At 35.9% G+C, this 26,871-nt stretch overlaps 1 protein-coding gene across 1 annotated transcript in view; it reads right to left on the minus strand.

Moving 5' to 3' along the window:
- Window positions 1–26,871, minus strand: part of LOC122794935 — a 533,471-nt gene that overhangs the window by 279,054 nt on the left and 227,546 nt on the right. The window contains exons 8-9 of the mRNA XM_044063530.1: window positions 5,470–5,622; window positions 1,700–1,870 (exon numbers count right to left, since the gene is read on the minus strand). Of these exons, the coding sequence (XP_043919465.1) occupies window positions 1,700–1,870; window positions 5,470–5,622 (324 nt within the window). The remainder of the gene's footprint in view (window positions 1–1,699; window positions 1,871–5,469; window positions 5,623–26,871) is intronic.

A 26,871-nucleotide genomic window follows, 5' to 3' on the forward strand; every position in this document is an offset into this window, starting at 1 on the left:
GGCAGACTGTACATTAGACTAATACCTCAGCTTATAAATCAAATTGTTTCCTTGATCTAACCAGTGATTACCTAGCAAAATTATAGGCTAGATTAAAGTAATGGTACAGTTTACAGAACCCATCACTGCCTTAACCTAAATTCTCTGGGGTGGCTCGAATTACCTAATGTACTTCAGGTCAATCAACTAATAGTAGTTTACAAGATTCTCTATCAGCCTAAAAATATGCCTGTACTCATTAATCTTATCACTCCCTACAGTAACCTTAGGGCACTACACTCATCCGACAAACTCTTAGTTCAAACTTTCTCCAACACAATTCAAGAAAACTCTAATAAAGTATTTCAAACAGCACTGGCTTTGGCCATGCGCCAATCCAGACTAATTAATACCAGATACTCATGTGCTAAAACAGGACGTCTTCCTCCACTCTGACTGCATCCTAACTGTATGTCTATAACCTTATAACGATGTATTATATTGTTAGACTGATGGAGTATGAATCTACGTCTATCTCTTGCTGACTCTATCCTCCACTTGGATTTCTTCTTCTTCTCCCACTTGTCTTCCTAATACTTCCTTGCTTGTTGACTGTCTTACTTTCTCTCTTTTCTATAACTAATCCCTTCTACTTCCCTCATTCTTAGCTCTCTTTTCTCTTACTTCCTACCCTGTATCTTTATCATACAAAGTATTTTTTATCTTTGTATAATGTTTTTTGGACTGTAACTGTGTGTGGTAGTAATTAATTCATTTAGTATCTTTATCTTACAAAGTATTTATTATCTTTGTATAAGGTTTTTTGGACTGCAACTGTGTGTGGTAGTAATTCATTCATTTAGTAATAATATGAAATTGTAGAGTTGTTAGTTTTTGTCTTTTACTAACTCTCATACAAACACTATGATGTTTTTCTTTATGTATTCTCTGTGGAGCTTTTCTCCCCGGGCCTCTACTGAAAATGGAAATATCTCCAGCTAGACTAGCCCGGTCAGCAAATGTAAAATAAATAAATAAAATGTATGTTTGTATCATATACTGCTCTGATCTTGACAAATGTTTTTACATCTTATATGTAACATACATCTTATACGTTGATCTTGACGAATGTTTTTTCCATCTTATATGTTATAGTCTTTGTATGTATGTCTGGAGCTTTTCTCCCCGGGCCTCCCCTGAATATGAACATGTATCCAGTCGGACTATCCCGGTCAACAAATGTAAAATAAAATAAATAAATAAATGTTACAGCTGTTATGTCTGGAATGAAAAAAAGTTCTACAATAGGTTTTTAGAAAGCTACACTTTTATTCAACAGTAACATTCTTACATTTCCATTTACATAAATTACTAGTTCAAAGAATTACTGTAGTGGAATTACACGTATATGTACTGAGCAGTTTAATAGTTTAAGCTTTACTTGAAGAAGCAGACTGTTGAGCAGCCCCTAGTTCCACATAGCCTTCTCTTTAAGGGAGAAATTGTTTCTTTCCCTTGAACATGCACTCACTATCTAAGCATTTAGTTTTTGATGAGTTTTCACTGTTTAATAACAAATCCTAACCTCACCTCCATGTCTGCAAATGAAAAATGGATAGGAGGAACAGAAATACATATCAGACTTTCACACAAGTTAACAGGGACTTTCAATTACAACATTCATGGGTACGTAATAGTTACTGGAACAACAAACAGTTACCTGGAGGAGGTGAATAGGGCTCACAGGTTCCATTGTAAGGAATATCTCTAACACAACTACAGTTGTTTGAGGTTGTATTTAAGCAGCTTCCATACATGTTGCATGTCTGGCTGTCCCAAATGTGTTGTTCCTCGCAAACACACTCAGTGTTGGAATCTGTCAGTGCACACACTAAAACAAAATAAAAATAATGTTAAGAGAAAAAAAATGATCAAGGTAAATAATGAAATGATCCACGTAGCAAGAACAGTACAAGTGAATCGAACATTGTCCCGATAAAGCAATTTCAAAGCGATCAGCTCTCTCATTACTTGATTCACTGCAAAACTGTTTCATTAAATAGAAAATTCGTAAAATCATAAACTTACATTTGGTTTTACACTTTAACACCTGTCACAATGTCTTTAAAGGAAGCCTGAGATCAAAATGCTGCAAACTGTTAGAAAAGTATTAACCATTTTAAAAGAGCATCCGTATGTCTGGTTGCAGCAAATAATATTGCCCTATATTTCATCATTATACTCTTACGAGCTTGTATTGGGTATTCATGAATAATTATAGTTATATCTGGCTCAAAAAGAAAGGTTTTCCAACAACAAAGAAAATGTTAACCTATACATATTAAATAGCAGTTGTCACACTGGCTATGTCCATGGAATTATATTATATTGCTACTGAAAGGGAAGTATTATATACATAATGGAATGTAAGACAAACTTTCCCCCAACAACCCTACACATTATAACCACCTTACTGTTACTGATCTTATACTCCCTTACCTCTTATTACACAGCTCTACAACTCTGTAATCCCCCTCCTCTCCAATACTCCACTTACAAACACAAATATAGTATTCCATACCCCCAGCCCTTTTCCATGCTAATCTCATTGATTACCACTCAAACACATTCATACCACTAACTACTACATCTCAATCCAATCTAAAACAAACTAAGCTACACAACAAACTTACCAAACTTATCTTATACCTGATTACGGAACTAAACCGGTCAGGGGCATACCTCTCAACTGTCCAGATTTTAGCAGACTGTCCATATTTTTGCCTTGTATTTTTGGTCTCTTTCTCATAAAATTGTGGTTTTCTGGCAAACTGTTAGCAAATCATCGAGGGCTGAAGTCTGAAAACAATAACAGACATTTAATTTTCAGATTTCACACCCTTCAGAAAACTCATACTAAGCAAACCTGGTTATTATATCAACTTTCAAAGTTTGTAAGAGCAATATTTAAAAATTGTCCTTATTTATGGGTTTTTGTCTCCCATTATGTATGACTTTGTCCAGATTTCTTGCTTTAAGAGGTTGAGAGGTATGATCAAGTGACATACACCCTAATCCTGGTCTCTCCACCAACATAATACTGATGTTAGCAACCTCACATACAACTCATCAGTACTGCACAGAAAGAACAATTCCACCCTTCTCCTCCTCAATATAAACGTAAGAAGTAAGTATTGTAAACAAGGTCTATGACCTGCACACCATTCCTTTCCCTCTTTTCTCCTGATATTGTTACTTTAACAGAAACCTGGCTAAAACCACATAAAAACAACAACGAAATCGGGTCTATATTATAAGATCGAAGTTTCACAACTTCGAACACCATATGGGCAACACCATATGAGCGAAGTTATAAAACCTCAAAAGCAAAATAAAAAATGTAAAAATAAAAGAGAAACCTATCTGATCCCCCTGCACCCCCACACGCCTGATGCCCAGCCCAAATTTCCTCCGGTAGTGTGAATAACACACTGTTCCAAAACGTGCCACTAAATCACAAACTAGAGAAACGAACAAAAAAACAAGCAGTTGAACACTCCCAAGGTCGATTTATTCACCAAAAATAGCGTTACAAAACCAAGCTTTCGGTGAGCTCAGTGTCTCACTTTCATCAGACAACATTTACAAGCCAGCCATCTTAGTTTATATACTACAATTAATTGATTAATTACATTCAATTATGCAAAAACCTATTTAATTAAAAGGTATATATGTATATATATATATATATATATATATATATATATATATATATATATATATACACATATATCTAATATTTTAAAAACTCATCCTAAAAAATCATTTAATCACTAGTTAAAACATTTCATTAGCTGTATTCTAGTTTACAATATTAAAAACAACTTATAAAAGACATCAATAGAAAATAACTTAAAACACATACTATGTCAAGAAAACTTTATAAGTGAACTTGGAATTTATCCTACTCTGTTGTTCAGCAACACTTTAAATCTAAACAACATTTACACGTGTTTTTAATAAATGTATATAACACATGAAAAGTAATGAAAATACATACTACTCTAATCAAAACACTGTTTCAGTTAAAAGCCAAATAAATTGCCAACCCATACATTGGGAAGAAATAAGTAACCCTATAGACCTAAAGAAAAATACCCTAAGCCTATTATATTTTAAATACGTCTTATACCTTCTTACTGCTAAAATGTCCCATACACAAATAAGAAGGTAACCCCAAGAATACTCATCTTTTATTAGACAACAATTTCAAGACAGGAGCAATAGAGACATACTCATTTAAACCTGGGTTAGTATATGCCCATGTGCGTAACTGCCAATAAAGTTCATTTACTTCTAAATAAGTCTGCCAAGGACCACTTAAATTATCAGCGAATGACTTTCCTAAAACTGTGAATTTAAAACAATGTCTTGGACAGGCATGAATGTGCCTGGCCAGGGCATTGTTAACATCTTGTTTAGCTATGTCATAAGTGTGCTCATAGATCCGCTGCCTAAATTTTCTTTTCGTTTTTCCGATGTAAAAAGCAGTACATTTTTGACACACAGCCACGTAAACAACCCCAATGGACTCACAGCTAAATTTCCCCATTATTTTATATTCTATGTCCCTAATTCTCACTTTTGAGTCAGTAAGAATATGCCTGCATTGGTTACAAGAACCGCATTTCCTTGTTCCTATGAAACGTTGAGTTGGAATCTTGGATTTTGATTCAAGCAGGCCCTTCTTGGGCATTCTCCTAATCTTTTTGTCAAGAATGTATCTTCAGTAATAAGAGCCCAACATTTATTAAGTACCTTCCTGATTTCAAAATGGTCAACAGAATAAGTACAAAAAAATCTCAAGTCAGGCTCAAATAAGTTGACATTTTCAGAGCCTAGCATAGGTGAAGAACCAATGGCAACATCCAAAACAATGTTTTCAGTTTATAAAACCTTCTTTTAGTGGTAACTTCTGTTTTAATATCAAGAAGTAACAGACCAGGATAGCCTCTATTGGCAAACATACTACTCAAAAATTCGCATTTTTGCAAAAAATCTTCAAACTCTGAGACCATCCTAGCGGCCCTTACCATCTGGCCTTTAACTATGGCCTTCTTTTGGTAACTAGGATGGGAACAAATCAGACTCCTATACTTAGATTTCACCACGTCTTTCTTAATGAGGATATCAAGAAAATTAATACTTGATTCTTGCAGATTATATGTAAACTCTAAGAAGGGTGTCTTTTTTGTAAGTGAATCTAAGAATTTAGGTATTACCAAAGGGGAAGCCTTCCATATAAAAGGCGGGAGTGTTCAACTGCTTGGTTTTTTGTTCGTTTCTCTAGTGTGAATAACACCTTTGGTCTCTCCTGAAAAGAGATAGTAGCCAAGTAGGGCTAACCCAGTCAACAAAAGGATAAAAAACAAAATAATTTGACTGTGTAAATGCTGTTTTTGCAAAGAAAAGTACAGTCAAGAAATTTACCTGCAGTCATCTCCAGGAAGGTGATGTTTACTGTGATATCTGAAGGTGTATTCCATATGACAGGAACGGTAAGGCTTTTAAAAGTTTCCCTCAGAGCATTTAGTAGAGCATCAGGAGTCTCAATGTAAATTTCATAGTTAATAAATTTGGAAACTGTTGAGAAAAAAGCAATGCTGATTAGTACTGCTTAACCTAAGACCTCCAGTGACAGCACAGTTTACATGCAGATGGTATATGAAATAATTTTAACTGTCTGCTAAATAGTATGATCTGAAAATTCCTTTAATTACTCATAAATATTACTACATAGTACTAGTGAAGAGTAAATTATTCAGTTGTGGAAGCCTAAAACATCTGTATAGGATTTATAGACATTGCATTCAATGGACAAGACTGTTGTATCAAAAAAAAGGGGTGGGGGCTGAGTCTAGATGGCCAACTGAGAGCAGTGAATTTTGAGAGCTCCATAAACTAATATAATAATATAAGAAAATTGTATTATTTTCAAGTTTAAAATGTCAGAAATCTACAGATAAACTACTAAACTATATAAATATTAATTTTGGTGGGGATATACAAACATTTTCCTGTCAAGTAACTTGGAGATATATTGAGTCACTGACTACAAACAACTCAAGGAATTCTCACCCAGACGCTGCTTTGAAAAAAGAACTGCAGTTGACGACATCTACCTTACAGGAACTATCTTTGAAAATGGATGGCTTTAAAAATTACTTAGAAAACCTTAAATTAAATTCTCAAAAACAGACTGATACTCTTAAGGAACTATTACAGCAACACCATACTTCTTCTTCTTCTTTCGGCTGCTCCCGTTAGAGGTCGCCACAGCAGATCAACTGTTTCCATTTCTTCCTGTCCTCTGCATCTTGCTCTGTCACACCAACCACCTGCATGTCCTCTCTCACCACATCCATAAACCTTATCTTTGGCCTTCCTCTTTTCCTGTTACCTGGCAGCTTCATCGTTAGCATCTTTTTCCCAATATACTCTGCATCTCTCCTCAGCACATGTCCAAACCAACGTAATCTTGCCTCTCTGGCTTTGTCTCCAAACCTTCCAACCTGGGCTGACTCTTTAATATACTTATTCCTAATCCTGTCCATCCTCATCACACCCATTGCAAATCTTAACATCTTCAACTCTGCCATGTCAAGCTCTGACTCCTGCTTTTTTGTCAATGCCACTGTCTCCAACCCATATAACATAGATGGTCTCACTACCCTCTTGTAGACCTTCCCTTTCACTCTTACTGGTACTCACCTGTCACAAATCACTCCTGACACTCTTCTCCACCCACTCCATCCTGCCTGTACTCTCTTCTTCACCTCTCTTCCACACTCACCATTACTCTGAACTGCTGATCCCAAGTATTTAAACTCATCCACCTTCACCACCTCTACTCCCATGCATCCTCACCATTCCTCTATCCTCCCTCTCATTCACACATACATATATTCTGTCTTAATCCTGCTGACCTTAATTCCTCTTCTCTCTAGAGCATATCTCCACCTCTCCAGGGTCTCCTCCACCTGTTCCCTACTCTCACTACAGATCACAATATCATCTGCAAACATCATAGTCCAAGGGGACTCCTGTCTGATCTCATCTCTGTCCATCACCATTGCAAATAAGAAAGGGCTCAGAGCTGATCCTCGATGTAATCCCACCTCCACCTTAAACGCATCCGTCACTCCCACCGCAGACCTCACCGCTGTCACACTACCCATGTACATACCCTGTACCACTCTTACATACTTCTCTGACACTCCCGACTTCCTCATACAATACCACAACTCCTCTCTAGGCACCCTGTCATATGCTTTCTCTAAGTCCACAAAGACACAATGCAACTCCTTCTGACCTTCACTGTACTTCTCCATCAACACTCTCAGAGCAAACATCGCATCTGTAGTGTTCTTTTCTGGCATGAAACCATACTGCTGATCACTAATCATCACCTCCCTTCTTAACCTAGTTTCCACTACTCTTTCCCATAACTTCATGCTGTGACTGATCAATTTAATTCCTCTATAGTTAATACAGCTCTTCACATCACCCTTATTCTTAAAAATTGGTACCAAAACACCTTTTATCTATTCCTCTGGCATCCTCTCACTTGCCAAGATTTCATTAAACAATCTAGTTAAAAACTCCACCGCCATTTCACCTATACATATCCATGCTTCCACAGATATGTCATCTGGACCAACAGCCATTCCATTCTTCATCCTCTTCATAGCTGTCCTTACTTTCTGCTTGATAATCCACTGCACTTCATGATTCACTATCCGCACATCATCCAACCTTCTCTCCCTCTCATTCTCTTCCTTCATCAGCTCCTCAGAGTACTCTTTCCATCTGCTCAACATACTCTCCTCGCTTGTGAGTACGTTTCCCTCATTATCCTTTATCACCCTTACCTGCTGCACATCTTTACTAGCTCGGTCCCTCTGTCTAGCCAATCAGTACAGGTCCTTTTCTCCCTCATTAGTGTCCAACCTTTAATACAACTCTCCATACGCCTTATCCTTAGCCTTTGCCACCTCTCTCTTTGCCATGCACTTCATCTCCTTATACTCTTGTCTACTTTCTTAATCTCTCTGACAGTCCCACTTCTTCTTTACCAACCTCTTTCTCTGTATACTCTCCTGTACTTCTTCATTCCACCTCCAGGTCTCCTTGCCCTCCTTCCTCTTTCCAGATGTCACACCAAGCACCTTTCTAGCCATCTCTCTTACTAGCTCTGCTGTAGTTACCCAGCTATTCAGTAACTCTTCACTGCCACCCAGTGCCTGTCTTAAATCTTCCCTGAACTCTGCCTCACAATTACCCTTTTTCAGTTTCCACCATTTGATCCTTGGTACTGCCCTCACACTCATCCTCCTCTTCTTGATCACCAATGTCATCCTACAAACCACCATCCTATGCTGCCTAACTACACTTTCCCCTGCCACCACTTTACAGTCTCCAGTCTCCTTCAGACTGACCCTTCTACATAAGATATAATCCACCTGTGTGCATCTTCCTCCACTTTTGTATGTCACCCTATGCTCCTCCCTCTTGTTAAAATACGTATTCACCACAGCCATGTCTATCCTTTTTGCAAAATCTGCTAGCATCTGACTTTCTGCATTCCTTTTCTTAACACCATACCTACCCATCACTTCCTCATCCCCCTCTGTTCCCTTCATCAACATGCCTTGTAAATCTGCTCCAATCACCAGTCTCTCACCCTTGGGTAAATTATTCACCACTTCATCCAACTCACTCCAAAATTATTCTTTCTCATCCATTGCACACCCAACTTGTGGAGCATATGCACTAACAACATTCATCATTACACCATCAATTTCCAGCTTTATAAACATCATTCGAGCCGACACTCTTTTCACCTCCAAAAACACTCTTAGCATACTGTTCCTTCAGGATAACCCCTATGCCATTTTTCCTCCCATCCACACCTTGATAAAACAATTTGAACCCGCCTCCAATACACCTAGCCTTGCTCCCGTACCATCTGGTCTCTTGCACACGCAATATACCAACCTTCCTTCGGTCCATCATATCAGCTAGCTCTCTCCCTATACCAGTCATACTGCCAACATTCAAAGTTCTGACCCTCACTATCACAGTCCTAATCTTTACCTGCCTTCGGGCATGCCTTCTTCCTCTTCTCCTCCTTCGGTCAACAGTAGCCCAATTTATGCCAGCACCCTGTTCTAAATGATGTTGAAGGGAGACAAAAAGAGGAAGAATTCCAAAGAGAATTTCTTCTTAAACAAAAAACATGGCTGCTTAACAAAATAGATGACTTAGAAAACAGGGACAGGAGAAAAAACATAAGGATCTCTGGTCTGCCTGAAAACACTGAAGGAGAAGGCATTATTTCATTCTAAACAACCTGGATTCTTGAATTTGTAGACTTGAAAGAAGGACTTTCATTTAGAATTGAAAGGGTGCATAGAGCAATACCTGCTTCTAACTCAACAAACACTCCACCTAGATCCATAATTAGAAAATGTCTTTCATTTCTGAACAGGGAACTAATATTAAAATCTGCTTGGAGAAGATCACCCTTAAAATACAATCAAAGCCTGATAAGGTTTGACAATGATTATTCTTCCAGAATACCAGAACAAAGGAAAAACATCTGACCAATAATAAAACTGTTGAAACAAAACGACATTAAAGCTCAGCTGGCCTTTCCAGCCAAGATAAAAATGCATTTTTACCAATGAGATAAGAACCTTTAATGACTTAGAAGAAAACAATATTCATCAAAAACAACATAGTGTCTATCCCAGAAGAAACTGAATGGAAGGACCCTACTCTTAAAAGAATAAAAGAAAGAAATCCTTGGCTGATGCTAGAAAGAAGAAACAAAAAAATGATTCCAAGATAGCTGTCCCAAAAAAATAACTCTTACAACTACATCTCTCAAAGGGTTCCTATTAGATGACCAAAAATGCATGCTATTGAATGCATCTTGGTCGAACTTAAAACAACAAAAAGTGAAAATAGTTGCTTTTTAAGGGAATTCTTTCCCAGGGAAAGAATTTGCTTGGCCGCTTCCATTACTTTGCCATTTTTGGCACTGTAGTGCGATCTCATAGTTGGTATATTTAAGTAGGGGGGGTGGTGGGCAAAGCCCCCCCACTTTATGTATTCTTTCAATTTTTATTTTTGGACAGCAATTTTTTTTCCCTTGGAAAAAAAATTGCTGTTCTGAGCTTTCGAGATTGTAAGCTTTTGCTTACCTGGGGTCGATTATTCATTGTTCGCTTTTTTTAGCCTTCAATGATATAATATAGACCCATCTCAAAGTATCAACTGATATGGTACATCACTTGTCATCTGTTTTTATTTTTAAAAAAGGAGGGTTTTTTAAACAACTGAGAAATAGTAATGATTTATTCAGAATGTTCAAAAAGTCCAATAATAATTCACAAGCAGAGGTAGGTTGAGATGGGTTACTATTTACATTATAGATAAGCCAAACAAAGCAACATATAATACAGACATAGAAGTTTCTATTTCCCTAATTGAACTCAATAAATACTTATCTTGTTCATTTTTCATTGATTTTACTTATAATAATTTAAGGGTCTATATTATAGCCTCGAACGCTTAAAAAAGCAAACTCTGATTGATCAAACTTATTTTCGCGAAACTGCAAAATATCGAAGCAGCATAAACTCGAATTTTTTCCTAGGGAAAGAATTTGGTTATCCGTTTCTGTTGCTTCGGTATTTTCAGTGTTATGGTGGAAAGTTACCGGTCGGATTCAGGTAAGTGTGTGATTGTGTGGATGTGAGTGTTAGGGTGATTTAGGTGAGTTAGGTTAGGGCTCAGGTTAGGTGTGTGTGCATTGAGTGGACATGAGGGTTAGGCAGATTTAAGTGAGTTAGGGTTAGGGAGCGAGTGAGGTGAGTGTGCAGTGACGGACCTTAGGGTTAGGGTTAAGGTAAGTGCGTAGTTAGTGCTGTGTGCTTAGATTAGTGTAGGGTTAGGTATCAGATTTTAGGTGTATGTGTGTGGATTTCTGTTTGTTTGGTGTGCTTGTGTTGTGTGTATAGTGATCAGCGATTTTTCCTGGGAAAAAAATCGCTGATCTGACAGTTCGAGATTGTAAGCTTTCGCTTAAATTACGTTGATCAATCAGCGTTCGCTTTTTTAAGCGTTCGATGATATAATACAGACCCTAATTTAAGTAATTATTTAACTAATTCAGCAAGATACCATTCATCAGAGTTCAGACTCAAATGTAACAAATTAACATCATATATAATAGCAGTAACAGTAGAGTGTTTTGAAAAAAAATGCTGTGATAGAGACTAATGCTTTCTTCAGTTAAAGTATGATTTAGAAATGTCATGTATATCCTGGTAGCAAGCTCTTAGTACAAATGTCATCATTATTCTGAAAAAATACAGTAAATATCAATTATGGCAGGTTTCATAGTTTCAAGTGCGGTTTGATCAATCCTGATATGGTGTACATTGATGCAGCTGTGTCTGGCATTTAGTACAAATGTCATTATTATTTTGTCTAAACATAGTTAATATCAACTATGGCAGGTATCATAGCTTTGACAGCTGTTTGATTAAGCCTGACATGGTGTGTGTAGATGCAGCTGTGTCTGGCAGCTGTTGTATGTTGCTGTTTTCATCTCTGGGGAGCTGTGGGTTACAGCTTGTGATCAAGGTTTGCTGATGGTTGTGTATTAGGAAGAGACATTTGGTGTTTTAGTCTTGATCCAGGAGAAGGTGATGGATAAAACTGTGATTTGGGATATTTTGGCAGAAAATAGTTTGTTATATATCTGCTGAGTGAGAGGTGGGAAGGCTGGAAGAATCTGTTATCTCTTGTTGTGGAAGCTTGTTGGGAGTTTTTTTTTTTAATCTGTTTACTCTCCGTCCTTTTCATGGCTGCTGCCTCACTGAAAGGGAAAGAATTTAGGCTTGAAGTTGCAGTGAAGTGAAGCTTTGCTTCAGGTGCATCGCAAGCCTCTGGGATGCAGTACACAGACACACTAACAGAAACAGACACTCCCAGGTTGCTATAGTAACTGAGACAGAGTAAGGATAATGCTTGACAACATTGAGGAGCCTCAGAGATGATTCTCGGCGAAGATGTTTTTGGTTTAAAAAAATGTATAATAAAGGGGCTATTTTAAACCACATGTACACATATTGATGGTCTCCCAACACTTTGTTTAGCTCATTAAGTTGATTCTTGATAAAAAAATAAATAAATAAAAAAAAAATAAGTGCAATTTATATTTAAAATGTATTTTGGTCCAAACACATTAAGGACTTACATAAGAGTGGAAGTCTGAGTTATTGTGAAAGACTAAGAGCACTTGGTCTTGTGCAGTACACTTTGCAGTAGTCTGTGAGGTGAGCTTGCTCGGATGTGTTGGGCATATGGGGATATTTGACTTTAGGGGTGTTTGGGGTTGCTAGGAAGTGCTAGAGAGTCATCAGATTTCCTTCTTGGAAATATCCTTGGGAATGGAAGACGTGTTGAGTGGTTTACTGGTAGGGCGGCCATTGGCATGGAACAGGCTGGTAAAATGGAACAGGACAAATATTGGTTTGGGTATTTTAAGAACAGCCTGGAAACATACCACATGAACTAGTGAATGGTATTCTGAAAAAACTGGATGGGCATTGTTACCCATTCTTGAAGTACTGATATGTGTGTATGTAAGGATGGAAATATACTTATAACAAATAAGAAACTAGAAGGGTGTCATAATTTAAAGTCTATGCACTGTATAAACATGCTTGGAAGAAGCTAATAATAAGAATAAGCATTACAGCTTGTGGTCTCTCAAATAACTAAGCAACAGTAAAAAAAAACACACACACACACGAACAATAGTTATATAATGTATGATTTTAGTAAATCTAGACATAAAATATATAATCATATAAGATGAAGCAGTCTGCTGAATTTAGATATTAAAGACAGGATTTAATAGCACGTGCTTTTGTATAGTAACACTACTGTCTTAACTTGTCATAAATGACATAGACGACATTGAACATCAAGGGGAAGTATGATGATTTCCTCATATAAGTAAATATGCATAACAAGTCATATAATTGCTTTAACTTGAATTGTAGTTTTTGTAAACCATCTTGACCACATATAATACTTAAGCAGTTACCAAGATAACTAATGCTTTATACATGACATCAAACTGACAAAGTTGTTCAAGAGAAACAATAGAAGCCTGAACTTGAAATGTCACAGAATGCAACAATCACATTCTGAACAAATAGTATTAAATTGATAATAATCACTCAGTTTAACCTTTCCTGATTATACAACATAGAATGTTGCCATTTAAATCTCAAAACGTTCAATGTATGGCATAAAATGGCAGTTTATGAATATGGAAGGGAACTTGTAATAATTAATCACAATAAGCAAATTTGTTGTTTTTAACCTATAATTTCACTCATTTTATAATAAGAAATGACAGATATGAAAATCATTATGTGTAGGAAGTGGGGGAGAAGAGGGATGCACTGATAATTAAAATGCACTAACTTTCATTAATGTTCACATAAAACAAACTTGATGCTTTAAGTAAGTTAGCAACAAAGTGATTAATTAAATGCTGGCAAACAATGAAATATAACTTCTGATATTTCCAGTAAAATACATTGTATTTTAAATATTAGGTATAAATATTATTACCATCTATTTCTATTAAGTAATAAGTTTTGAAAGACTTCATCAATAAGGATAGATATGTTAAATTACTGTGTGCTATAATCTTTTACTGAGATTTTATATATGATACACCCTACTTTACTATGAATTGCTTGTCATCTATCTTTCATGTACATATTAATTGCTTATATAATAAGTAGACATTTATATTGTATTAGAATTCTGTCTAATCTACAATAGTACTATATCTGTTCAAAATAATATAAATATCGCTTATTCCTCTTACAAATATTCTCCATATGATAATTCAATTTACGGAGCTCAGATATTCTGTATTGTCAAGGCTTGAGTGATAATCTGATGGATCTAGGTTTATCCTTCAGATTAGCAATGATTTTCATTCCCTTGCTAGTGCCGATCTTAGTTTTGTTAACATTTATTAATTTAAATTTATTTCACCAAAACATTTTTAATATGCCTAACCAAAACATTACTTTATTGGTAAACACTCAAAGAATAAAACTGATAATTTCCTTTAACAGCTCAAACATATACTTTATAGTTATCAGAGGAAAATGTTTAAGAGTCACAATAAAACAAAAAATACATAGTCTAAATAACCTAAGATGGATTTAACTTTATTATCTTTAAATACCAATGGCTTAAACAATCCTAGCAAAAGATTAAATCTACTGAAATATTTAAAACTGAACAAAGCACAAATTGTCTTCCTTCAAGAAATGTATTTCAAAACAAATGGCAATTACAAATGGAATCCTAAGGAATATATGATATTGGTCGAATCCACTTATAAGACACAGACAAATGGGGTAACAATTTTATGGAAAACAAATGTGATTAACACAGAAATCATTTATAAGTATGAAGATAAAGAAGGCCTTATGGCATTAGTAATAGTTAAATATAATAACAGAATATGGAACTAGCCAATCTATACTGGTTCTCAGGCATTGGAACAGGAACTGCTAAAAACACTTGGATTTCATTTCCAATAATTATAAAGGCAACTTAATATTAGGAGGAGACTTTAACTGTATATTTGATATTTCTGAAGCTACAAATGAAAGACTGCTGAGTACATCTGCTGTATTAAAAGCTTTAAACAAGTGGGTAGAATCATTTCATCTGGTAGATAGTTTCAAATTTAAAGAAAATAAATCTTTGTTGTTTTCCCATCAAGATCATTTTCCCATCAAGATCGCAGATTTGTTACCCATTTGCTGCCCATGAATTACACTCTAAAATAATTAATTTCTCAATTACTCCTGCCCCTTTTCAGACCACAGTTCATTGATACTAAAACTTCAAAATTGGTTCAAACCATTAGTCTTTAACTCCAGAATTCCAGCATATATAACTAAAATTAAAGAGTTCAAACCCTGTTTATTATCTGAATTACAGTTCTTCTTAGATATTAATTACATCACAGAGATAAGTAAAATAATGATATGGGGCTCATTAAAACTTATATATATGGTAAAACCCAAACTTGGTATACATAACATATCAGACAATAAGATTCTGAATTATTAGATGTACAATCAAAACTTTTGTCAGTAAAAGCTGAAAAAATCAAAATCATTTGAAGATGAAAAGAAAGTAGAAGTATTAAACAATAAATACAACAAAATTCTAATGAATAAAACTAGTTTAGCTTTAGAAAACCTAAAAATTAATACCTTGGCCACTTCTCCCAAATATCTACATAATTTATCCACAAGAATCAAAATACAATCAAAAGCTAATAACATTAAAATAATTTTCCATGAAGAGAAAGAGAAAAATGTCTTGAATATAGGTGACATTTTTGATGCCTATAGAAATCACTATATGGAACACTTCAAAAAGAAAATATACATATCGATCAATTAAATCTAGATGAAAAATGTTCTAATATAAAAAATACCAGAAAAATTAAAACTAGATCTGCAAGCACCCATATCCTACAAAGAAATTGCAGATGCAATAAAAGATGGTAAAAATAATAAAGCCCCAGGTATAGATGGCATAATTATGGAAATATATAAATGTTTTCCTTCAAAGATACTATCTCTCTTCCATAAATCTCTGTTAGAAATTCAGTCACAAGCTTTAATACCACACTTTTGGAAATATTCCGTAATCACACCAATCCTAAAGGAAAACAAATCCCCAAACCACTGTACTTCATATAGACCTATATCATTATTAAATAATGATTATAAGATATTCATGACAATATTAACTAACAGAATGAAAATACCACTATCCAAAACAATAAATAATGATCAAACTGGATTTATATATCATAGACACACACATGACAATATTAAAAGGATAATTTCTCTTATAGATTATGTTAATAAAGAAAATAAAGAAATACTCATAATTGGCTTAGAAATAGAAAAAGCCTTTGATTCCCTAAATTGGGACTATTTATTCAAAATCCTAATGCTATTTGAATTTACTGCATCCTTTGTTCATCTCCAAAAGAGTATATATACAAATAAGTTAGCATATGTCACGTTAGGTCCTTTTACCTCTGAATCTATACAAATAACAAACGTCACTAAACAAGGATGTCCCATGTCCCTGATTCTATTTGCTCTGGCTATTGAAATATTAGCAGATTCGATTCATAATAATATAAAAATCAAAGGAATAGATGTTTATGAACAATACAATTCTAAAGTAATGCTATTTGCTGATGACATATTACTAACATTATCTAATACAAAAAAGAAATTAGAGGAATTTGATATATTAATTGACAAATTTCACATGACTTCAGGATTCCATTTCAATAAATCAAAATCAAAATTTTTATTTTTAAATAAAATAAAGAACTGCAGACTGAGGGGGATCACATCAAATGGAAACAAGAATCTACCTTACAATATCTAGGAATTGAATTATGCAAGGATAATAATGAATTAGTCTAAAAAAATCTACAATAATATCATCAATACAATTAAAATCTGTGTGGAAAAATGGAACAAAATAATATTAACATTTGAAGACTGACTACAGTTAATAAAAATGGTTTTACTGCCCAAGATCGTATATATAGCCTCGGCAATGCAACTGTTACTAGAAAGGAATATACTTAAAGAAATAAATTCATGCCTAATAAAATTTTTTGTTTTTCAAATGAAACAGAATAGCTTTAATATATTATATCAGACCACGGAAACAGGGAGGATTAAACTTTCCTGATATAGAAACATATATAAAAACATCAATATGTAAAACAATCTCAGATTGGATAAGTCCAAATTAAGCTGCAAATTGAAAAGAATTACTAACTGTAATATCAATAAATGAATTTGATTTACAAAAAAAAAAATTCAAATAACGGATAAAAACAATTTGCCATGGCACACATGTGTTAGTATGCAATATAACATCACTAAACCCACTAAAACTTGTATGATTAATTATTACATTGACTCATTTAGGAAAATTATTAATGCAAATATAGATTTAAAAATTTGGTTTGATCTTTTAACACCATATATAGTCACAAAGAACTTTCCACATAAAATATATAGAGAAATTATTAATTCCTGGGAACAGAAAGAATTTGTTTGTTGCCTCCAATGTATCAAAGAACTAAACGTTTTAGATATGCAAGTAATAAAAACAACATACAAAATTCCACAACAGGACTGGCTAACTTTACAGAGTATTCTGTTATATTCGCAAGATTTAAGTAGAATAATTAACAATTCTTCATTTAAAGAAATACTTAAATTTATGAAATACATATATGAATTCATATATAATGACTTTGACATAGAAAATGGTATTTCGAAATTTTACAAAATATTGATAAACTATAAAACAACACCCAAAACCTCATATTGGAAATATATAACAAAAGGACACTCAATACAATTAATTGAAGATAATAAAACAGATTTCTTATTATCAATAAAATATACATATTTTGCACAATACTGGAACGTTTTTAATTGAAAATACTTGCACAGAGCATTCTTAAGCCAGACAGAATCAGTAAAATTAATTATTCCATAAAAGGAATATGTTGGAGATGTGAGCAAGTACACAATGTAGATTGGAACCATATTTTCTTTGATTGTGTTAAAATTAAGCCATTTTGGAATGGCATTAATAACCTTCTGCAAGCTTAATTTAATGAATCATTTTAATTAACTAAAGCTCTTATATTATTAAATGTTAGCAAAGGTCCTCATATAAATAGGTCAAACATTTATCTAGTATGGACTATACTTGCAATTTCAAGGACGTGTATAATAAGAAGATGGAATACAAACACAATACCAACTTTGGAAGACTTCTACAGCATACTGAAGACCATGGCATTATTGGAAATTAAAATTAAAGTACTAAGAATTTATCCAAAGCCATTTATCAACAACCCTTGGGGAAAAGTCTTATCATTGATTGACACTATAGAATAATTGATCAGACACTCTGATAATGGATTGGACATACTTATAAATTAACTGTATACATTAAGATCTGTTATAGTGTCAGGCTAATGGAAATAGTGTACATAGTTATTTAAGATGTTATGTATAAATACTATGGAATTCATTTAAATGTATTTGAAAAAATAAAAAAACATTTTTGAGAAAAAAAAAAAAAGAAAAAAACATGGAAAATGATAATTCCTATCTTGTAACATGTCAGAGTTGTAGACGTTCTATATTACTGTGCCCCATGTTAGTTTTTTTTTTTTGTGTTAATGCATATGCATACGAGTTACTTAGCATAAATACAACTGTTAAAGCAATTACAAGTCAATTATAATATACGTCAAAACTATCAGCTGAAACTGCTACTACACCATTACTGAGGTCTACTAACCAGGAAGAGATTATAGGGCAGTTACTGAGGCTAAGTTGCCAGTCCTATAGGCATATTATCCTGCACAGAGGTTAATACAGCAATACAAAGAGGTTGATATAATACAGATATAATGTATATATGAAAATATTTATATACATGCACATACACACAAATATATCTGCATATTTCTCTCTCTCTCTCTCTCTCTCTATATATATATATATATATATATATATATATATATATATATATATATATATATATAAATAAATAGATATAAACATTTTATATATATATATATATATATATATATATATATATGTGTGTGTGTGTGTGTGTGTGTGTATATATATATATATATATATATATATATATATATGGGACAAAACTACATAAACTTAAAATACTGAAATCTCAAATTTCAGTATTTCGAGTCCACAATATTGAACGGCCACAATCCCGCTTTCTCATTATCCTGATTTATCATAATCCTGAACACTGGATATAAATAGAGAGTATGCCTTTGAGAAAGCGTACATTGTACTACTTTAACCTGGCTAATGTGAGTTACCCACACCAGGAATGAATGGTAGCATATACCAAACCACAACATCACAGAAAATGAAAAAAGTGCTCATCATAGATGGATAAGTGTTCCCCCAAGAGAGGAATCCCCATCCAAATAAGTACTGGTGCTGTAAATGGAAGGCAGCATTAAAGTGTAAAGGTAGGTTAATCATCTTAACTGTACCTTCCGGTGAACAATTGTAAAGTCTGCAGCCCATAACCATACCAGTGAACCTTATGAGTGGGAGAAGTACAATCTGTGTAGTGAGCTCAGGCACAGAGCAGCAGTGTCACGAGATCCACCCTGTCTATTAATGGAAGATGCATTAGCTTCCACTAGTTTTGATGCTATACCTGACCTCCCTAATAAGCATGCCTTGCTAAAACAAGTAGGAAGGGTGAGGAGAACAGGTAATCCATGTAAGGGAAATCCGGAGGTTACATTACATACCCTGAACACCAATGACTACCCCATAAAAATTTTATTTATTTTTATTTTTATTTTACATTTGTTAACCGGGCTAGTCCAACTGGATACATGTCCATTTTCAGTGGAGGCCCGAGGAGAAAAGCTCCGCTATCTACTACATGATAATTAACAGTATATTGTCAAATACATACACATATTTAACCCATGACAGACAGTATGATACAGAATATTAGGAATAGGCATGGAGAAAAAGTACACAGTGTAAAGGATATGCAAGCATGCACAATACTTAGGACATTTGAATGAATAAAAAGAGGAAGGTAAAAGGGATAGTGCTTTAAATTGAGTAACAGAATGGATAGAGTAATATTGATAATAATAGGATATTACAAGTAGGCAATGTAAAGTAGATTAGGGAAAAGTTGCTAGATAAAGAGGGCTTGTCTTAGTAGTATAGGTAATACTAAAAGCATAAAGCTGGAAGAAAGAAAGATGTGTGCATGGGAGATGGCAGACAGGATGATCAGCTTGGGTAGTCACAGGAGCAAAGCCAGTGGTTGGCTAGGTAGTGTTTTAGTTTAGTTTTAAATATAGAGATGGAGGTTTGGGATGTCAGGTTTGGAGGAAGTAGGTTCCATTTTTTACCAATTGAGTTGGAGAACATAGAATCTCCTGCAGTATTCCTTGATTGAGAGGTTTGAATTAGAAGTTTGCTTGATGAGCGAAGGTTTTTTAGGTTGTTATAGGGCTTGATAAGGGTGGAGAGCATAGGAGTATTGCCAGGGTGGTGAAGGGCTTTCTGGGCTATAGAGAGCTGATAGTATAGAATTAGGTGAGGTAGCTCTAGCCATCCAAGGTGGCGGAGGTTTTTGCAGTGGTGTGTTTTATATGGGGAGGATGTGGCAAATCTGGCAATGTTATTATAGGCTGACAAAATTTTATTGATGTTATATTTGGATAGGTTTGTGTATATAGGGGAAGCATAAAGTAGTGTAGAGATGAGATGCGTTCTGGCTATGGTAGTTCTTGCTTCAGAAGTGAGGAAGGGTTTGATTCTATACAGTGAACCTAGTTTTCTATAAGTTGTTTTTATGGTTGAGTTGATATGTGTGTCAAATTTAAGTTGGTTGTCAATAGTTATGCCTAGGAGTTTGGTCGTTTCGTCTGGGGAGATAAGGGTGCCATTGTTCGATGTAAGAGAGAAGTTAATAAGGGGGGATTGGTGTGTAGGTTTGAAGAGAAGCAGTTTAGTTTTCTTAGGGTTTAGAAGTAAACAGTGATTAGAGAACCATTGCTCTATGGTAGTAAAAGTTTTTTGGGTAAGGTAGTGTAAGTCATCTTGGTTGGAGGCAGAACAAATGATGGTAATTTCATCAGCGTATTGAATACAAGTAGATAGGGGGGTGACATGGTGTAGGTCATTGATAAAGATGGAAAATAGAAGGGGACCTAGGATGGAGCCCTGAGGAACCCCTAGGGAGGATGGTAGGAGCTCTGAAAGATTATTGTTCCATAGTACTGCTTGTTTCCTATTTTGAAGGTAGGAAGTAAACCAGTTAAGTGCAATACTATCAAGAGAAATGGATTTTAGGCGATGCAGGAGTAGTTGGTGGTTCACCATGTCGAAAGCCTTAGATAGGTCTACAAAGAAGGCTGATGAAGGAAGATTGTTGTTTCGGTTGTAATTAATGGATTCGATAAAGGATAGTAAGGCTGTGGTGGTACTATGGTAGGGACGAAATCCATGTTGGCAGTTAGCTAGCAGATTATTTTGAAGGAGGTGATTGAGTAGTTGTTTATGGATGCATTTCTCCATTATTTTTGTAATGGGAGATAGAAGCGCAATAGGGTGGTAGTTTGAGTATTCAAAGGAATCCCCACCTTTGAAGAGTGGGATGATGTGGAAGATTTTCCAGAGTGATGGTATGGTACTTTCTTTTATGGTTCTGTTAATTAGTATAGAGATTGGATATGCAACTGCTTTAGCTCCTAGCTGGAGATATTCTGCTGGGATTTTGTCGGCTGAGGGAGTGGAGGGTTTAAGTTTTTGAAGTAGGTATAGTATATATGATGTGGGTATAGGTTTGAGATGAAATGGTGGTGGGGTACAGTTAGAGGTGTCTAGTAAAGAAGGGTCAGGGTTTTGCTGGTTAGCTAGATTGAGTATTGTTGAGGTGAAGAAGTTATTAAAGGCATTAGCAGTATTTAAGGGTGAGTCAGGGTGGGAGCCTATTGGGCCAGGAGTTTCTATTTTGTCAGATAGTAGTGAGTTTATTGTATTCCAGAATTTCTTTGGCTGGTGTTGGGAGGAATTTTGTAGCTGGATGTAGAAACTTTTTATCTTGTAGGATGGCTGGTTTAGTCAGGTTTCTTTTTGTTTATAATTAAGGTCAAGTGAGTTTTTAGTGGTTCGCCATTTAGTCCAGGCTTTGTTTCTATTAATCATAAGTTGTTTAGTGTTTGTTGAAAGCCATTTTGCAGTTCTAGATTTCATGCGTATAGAGCGCATGGGGGCATGATGATCAAGAATGGTAAGGAAGGTGTGGTTGAAGTGGCTAACAGCGTCGTCTAATGGCAGGGTTTGCAAAGGAGACCAGTTGACTAGGTTAAGTTCATATTGAAACTGATGGGGGTCAAAGACTTTTTTGTTACGACAAAAATGGATAAGAGGAGTTTTGGCTAGATTAGTTTTGTGTCTAATTATGTATGTTAGTGAGTGGTCACTAAGGTCATCTGGTAGTGTTCCTGTAGTGTATTTTTGCTGGGGACTGTTTATTAGGATCCAGTCTAGTATGGTTTCTTTATTGTTGGTTTTATTTGTTCTAGTTGTTGAATTTATGGTTTGATGGAAACCATATAGGTTGATGTGGGTAGATGGATTTGTTTGTTTACATGTGTTCCAATCAATGTTAAAGTCACCTAATAGTATAGTTTCTTGAGGGAGAGTTGTTGAGAACCAGTTCAGTAGGCTTTCTAATACCGGAGGATTGTTGGCTGGGGGAAGGTAAGCGCAGATAATATTTATTGTTTTATGTGGATTGAGGGATAGTTTGGCTATTATAATGTCTATGTTAGTGTTATTTGGAGGGGTATAGCTTGTTTTACATACTTCTAGTCCAATTTTATATAGAATGGCTACTCCGCCTCCTTTTTTCCTAGTACGGTCTTGTCTAAGGATGTTATAGCCAGGAGGAATAATTTCATTGTCTTTTATAGTGGACAGGAGCCTTTGTAGAAAAAAGGATAACAGATGTCACTGGGGAAAACACTGTTATTGCATTTAACACCATTACCAATTTACATGATCTTAGCACAGCAACCATTTTGCTAATGGATGGCACATTTTTCTATAAGGGGATCATATGCCATCAATTTTATAGCATCCATGGTCTGATAAAATGTTGAGGTTAGAGTAAATGTATGCCACTACTGTACTGCTTAATGAGCAAAAAGTCTTTATAGGCATACAATCAGATGTGGCACTGTGTATTCCATCTAATGGAAGAGAATGGCTTGCACACTAATTTGAAGTTTGTATTATGTGATTTTGAGGTTGCTGCAATCAAAAGCATAAGAGGGAATATGACTGGAGTGGCTTTGAAGGGCTGCCTATTCCACTTTGGTAAAAAATATATGGAGGAGGGTACAACAGTTGGGTGTAGCCTCTCTGTATAATAGTAACAAGACCTTTCAGCTGGTCGTTAAAAGCTTAATTGCATTAGCATTCCTTCCTTCCTGCGTTTGTGTGTCTGTTTCCTCCGAGTGCTCCGGTTTCATCCCACGTTACAAAGACATGCATCTGGAGCGTTTCTCCCTGGGCCTTCGCTGAAAATTGGCTTTGTTCCAAGTCAGACTTTCCCAGTTAACAAATGTTAAATAAATAAATAAAATAAATAAAGATGTAATGGCAGCCTTCAACAAATTGAGAGCTACATTTACAGTAGAGTATAGAGAGTTAATACAATACTTTGCTGATCGGTACGTGTTATGTAGAAAGAGAAAGTTTGCTACGCATACCACAGCATTCTGTAGATTTCCCCCTTTATTTCTAATACCATTCTGGGATGTGCAGGACCTGAACACACTGTTTCTACCTCGCACCTAAAACTCAGTGGAGACATGGCATCGTCGCCTAAAGTGCTTACTTAGAACCAAGGCAACGGACCTATCCATTTTGATGACAACATTAGCAAGGGAGCAGGATAGGGTAGATAAGCTAAGAACTACTCTATCCAGTGGGTGTCTGCCATCAGAAAGATGACAACAGATTATACAAAGGCACAGCCAGTTTGAACATATCCTACAACACAAGAATGAATACACTACTCCTGACATCCTCACAGCAATCACTAGAGTTCTACAACAGTAGGTTACCTGGCAATGGATCGTATTCTGTGGCAATGTATGTACAGGAGCTCAGTAACAGTGTACTGACACTTAACACTATTATTTCTTTTCTTTACTGCACTGTAACAGTTATTGGCACATGTCTTAGCACTGGGTATGGGGTGGTTTTCTCACGAAGTGGATAAGCAAATGGTGGAGGTTTAAAACTGACAAAAAAGTCACAGACAGCAATTTCAACATTTTGAACTTTCAGTGTTGTGACAGTCGATATTTCTGAAAGTCGATATTTTGATATAGCGGGATTGTGGCCGTTCAGTATTGTGGACTCGAAATACTGAAATTCGAGATTTCAGTATTTTGAGTTTACGTAGTGGATCTATATATATATATATATATATATATATATATATATATATATATATATATATATAAATTCCAAAATCCAAGCATCAGCAGAAAGGCAGGTATAATAATGAAGCTGTCTAGTTAAAACATACATTTATTGGAACAACAGATAGTAAGGTACGTGCTTTCGCAACTAAAATTGCTTCCTCAGACCTCACAAATACAAATACATCACTTCCTTTTAAACATCACAAGATTCACAATACCCAATAGAGTCATATTACATAATTTAAAGACATATCTAAATAAAATGTATCAACTGCATGTTCAAATACATACTAGAATAATGCTAAAATATACTAAGTCAAAAAATAAAAATAGTAATAATAATAATAATAATAATAATAAAAAAAATTAAAAATTAATAAAAATCTTATAGTGAGGCTCAACACAGCCTAATGTTTCCTCGGTCTCCTGCCCCTCAGCCTTGCCGTAATGGCTATATGATCATTTAATCCTTTCCCTTGATGTGCTTTCAACTTAATTATCCATCTCAACTCCTGGTTAGAGATGTCACCTAACCTATCACCTTCTGGAACTAGTTCCAATACATTATATTTAAACTGATCCATTGTCAGAGTATATTTCGCTTTAGCACTATAGGTATGCCCCCTCTTGTAACAATAGAGATGGTCTCTAATGCGTTCACGTAGTCTCCTGTTGGTTTTTCCAACATAGAAGGATGAACAGCATATACATCTAGCCAAATATACAAGATTCCTGCTATTACAATCGGCTCCCATCTGAAAAATATAAGTTTTCCCTGTGTCTGGATGCTGAAACTCATTACCCTCAAAATGTGTTCAAAGAAGTTACAGTGTCAACACTTAACTGTGCTCTGTATTGTTGGCATATTGGGAACTTGATTCAAAGTACGATAGCAAAGCCTGCGTTTAAGATTCCTCATGTTCTTATACTGTATACGGGGCTGTTTGCCCACTACTCGAGCAATCTGGGCATCAGTCTAAAGTATTTGCCAGTTCTTTCTTAGGATATTCATTATTGCCCCATTGTCTCTTGTATAGGCAAAAATAAATGGAACCTGATTATTCATAGGTTCATAGGTTCATAGGTTCATACTAGGCTATCTGCCCGAGGGCATTTACAAGCCTAGCCCATCGTTTTGTGGCTTAAGCCACCCCTTTAGTATGGGGAACTATACCCATTATTTTGCTGTGCCTCTGTCGAGCAGTGACACTGAGGTAATCCCTGGGGTATATCTGCGATCTCCCATCCATTGGTCAAGATTTCTCTTGAACAAGGCCAGCGAGGTGCTCTGCCTCACATGTACCGGGATTTTGTTCCACAGCATAGGGAGTCTTTGGGTGATGAATCTATCCCTCCAGCACGTCCTATTAATAGCCGTGTCAAGGTTTAAGTCTCCGCCCTTGTGGCTCTGATGGATCTAGATTTTTGAGGTGAAGCATATTCATCAAATCTGGGTTTGACATGGCCTTGTGTGTTAGGCAAAGGTCACCTCTGAGCAAGCGTGTTTACTGAATAGAGCTGGAGTTCTTTCAGTCGGGCAGCATAGGACAGATTTTGAGACCCTTTATCCTTTTGGTGAGGAACTTTGTGGCCTCTCCAGCTGCTGCAAGTGTCGGGTCAGATACATTCCGAATGGGGCATTGTACTCAATCATTGGTCTGATGAGTGATGAGTAAAGGGAGACTATGACCTCCTTGATCTAGATGAGAATCCCTTCATGATAAGGTGGGCAATGTAGAAGGTCTTCCTAACTACTTTAGCTACATGGGTGTCGAATGACAGACTACTATCAACCTGGGTCCCCAGGTCCCTGATAACTTCTTCTGTGCTCAGTGGATTGCCACCTATTTGGTAGCTAGGTAACCTTGTTTTTCCCGAAGGGTATGACTATGCATTTTGGCATTTAACTTTAGGCCGTGGTTCTGGCACCAGTTATCCGCTTCTGTGAGACCCTTCTGAAGGATATCTGTGTCAGATGTGTTTTCTACTATGGCGCCAGTTTGCAGTCATCTGCAAACTTTGTCAGCCATAACCCTCCTGTGTTTGCTTGTACTGGAAAAGTAGATGCCAAACAAGAGTGGGCCCAGGACTGAGCCCTGTGGGACACCACTTGTGACAGGCTTTGAGTCTGACATGGCGCCAGCAGCTCTGACCCTGTGGGTTCTGTCACTCAGCCAGTTTGCAACCCATCTTGTGATGTATGGGTTGACATTTAAGCTGATGAGTTTTCAATGATACCCGAATGGGGTATTGTATCGAAGGCCTTAGCCAGATCGAGGTAGGCTGTATGGACTGCCTTTCCCTCATCAATGGCTTTGGTGACTGTTTCCAAAAAGTCAACCAAGTTTAAAAGGCATGATCTGACTTTGACAAAGCCAAACTGGGTTGGATCCAAAGTCTGCAAATTCCCTATGTCTTTATTTATGAGGTCCATTATGATCCTCTCCATGGCTTTGCAGATAAGGCTTGTCAAGCTAATGGGCCGGTAATTTCCAGGGTCGGTGGAGGCACCGCCTTTGTGAAGTGGTACCACAGTTGCAGTGCGCCACTCCCTGGGTACGTATGCAGAGGTAAGACTTTGAGTAAAGAGCGGTCCTAGCTGTGGGTCTAATTCGGCATTG

The sequence above is a fragment of the Protopterus annectens genome, chromosome 2.part1 (genome assembly GCF_019279795.1).
Source record: "Protopterus annectens isolate FY-2018-M chromosome 2.part1, PAN1.0, whole genome shotgun sequence".
Classification (NCBI taxonomy): Eukaryota; Metazoa; Chordata; order Ceratodontiformes; family Protopteridae; genus Protopterus; species Protopterus annectens.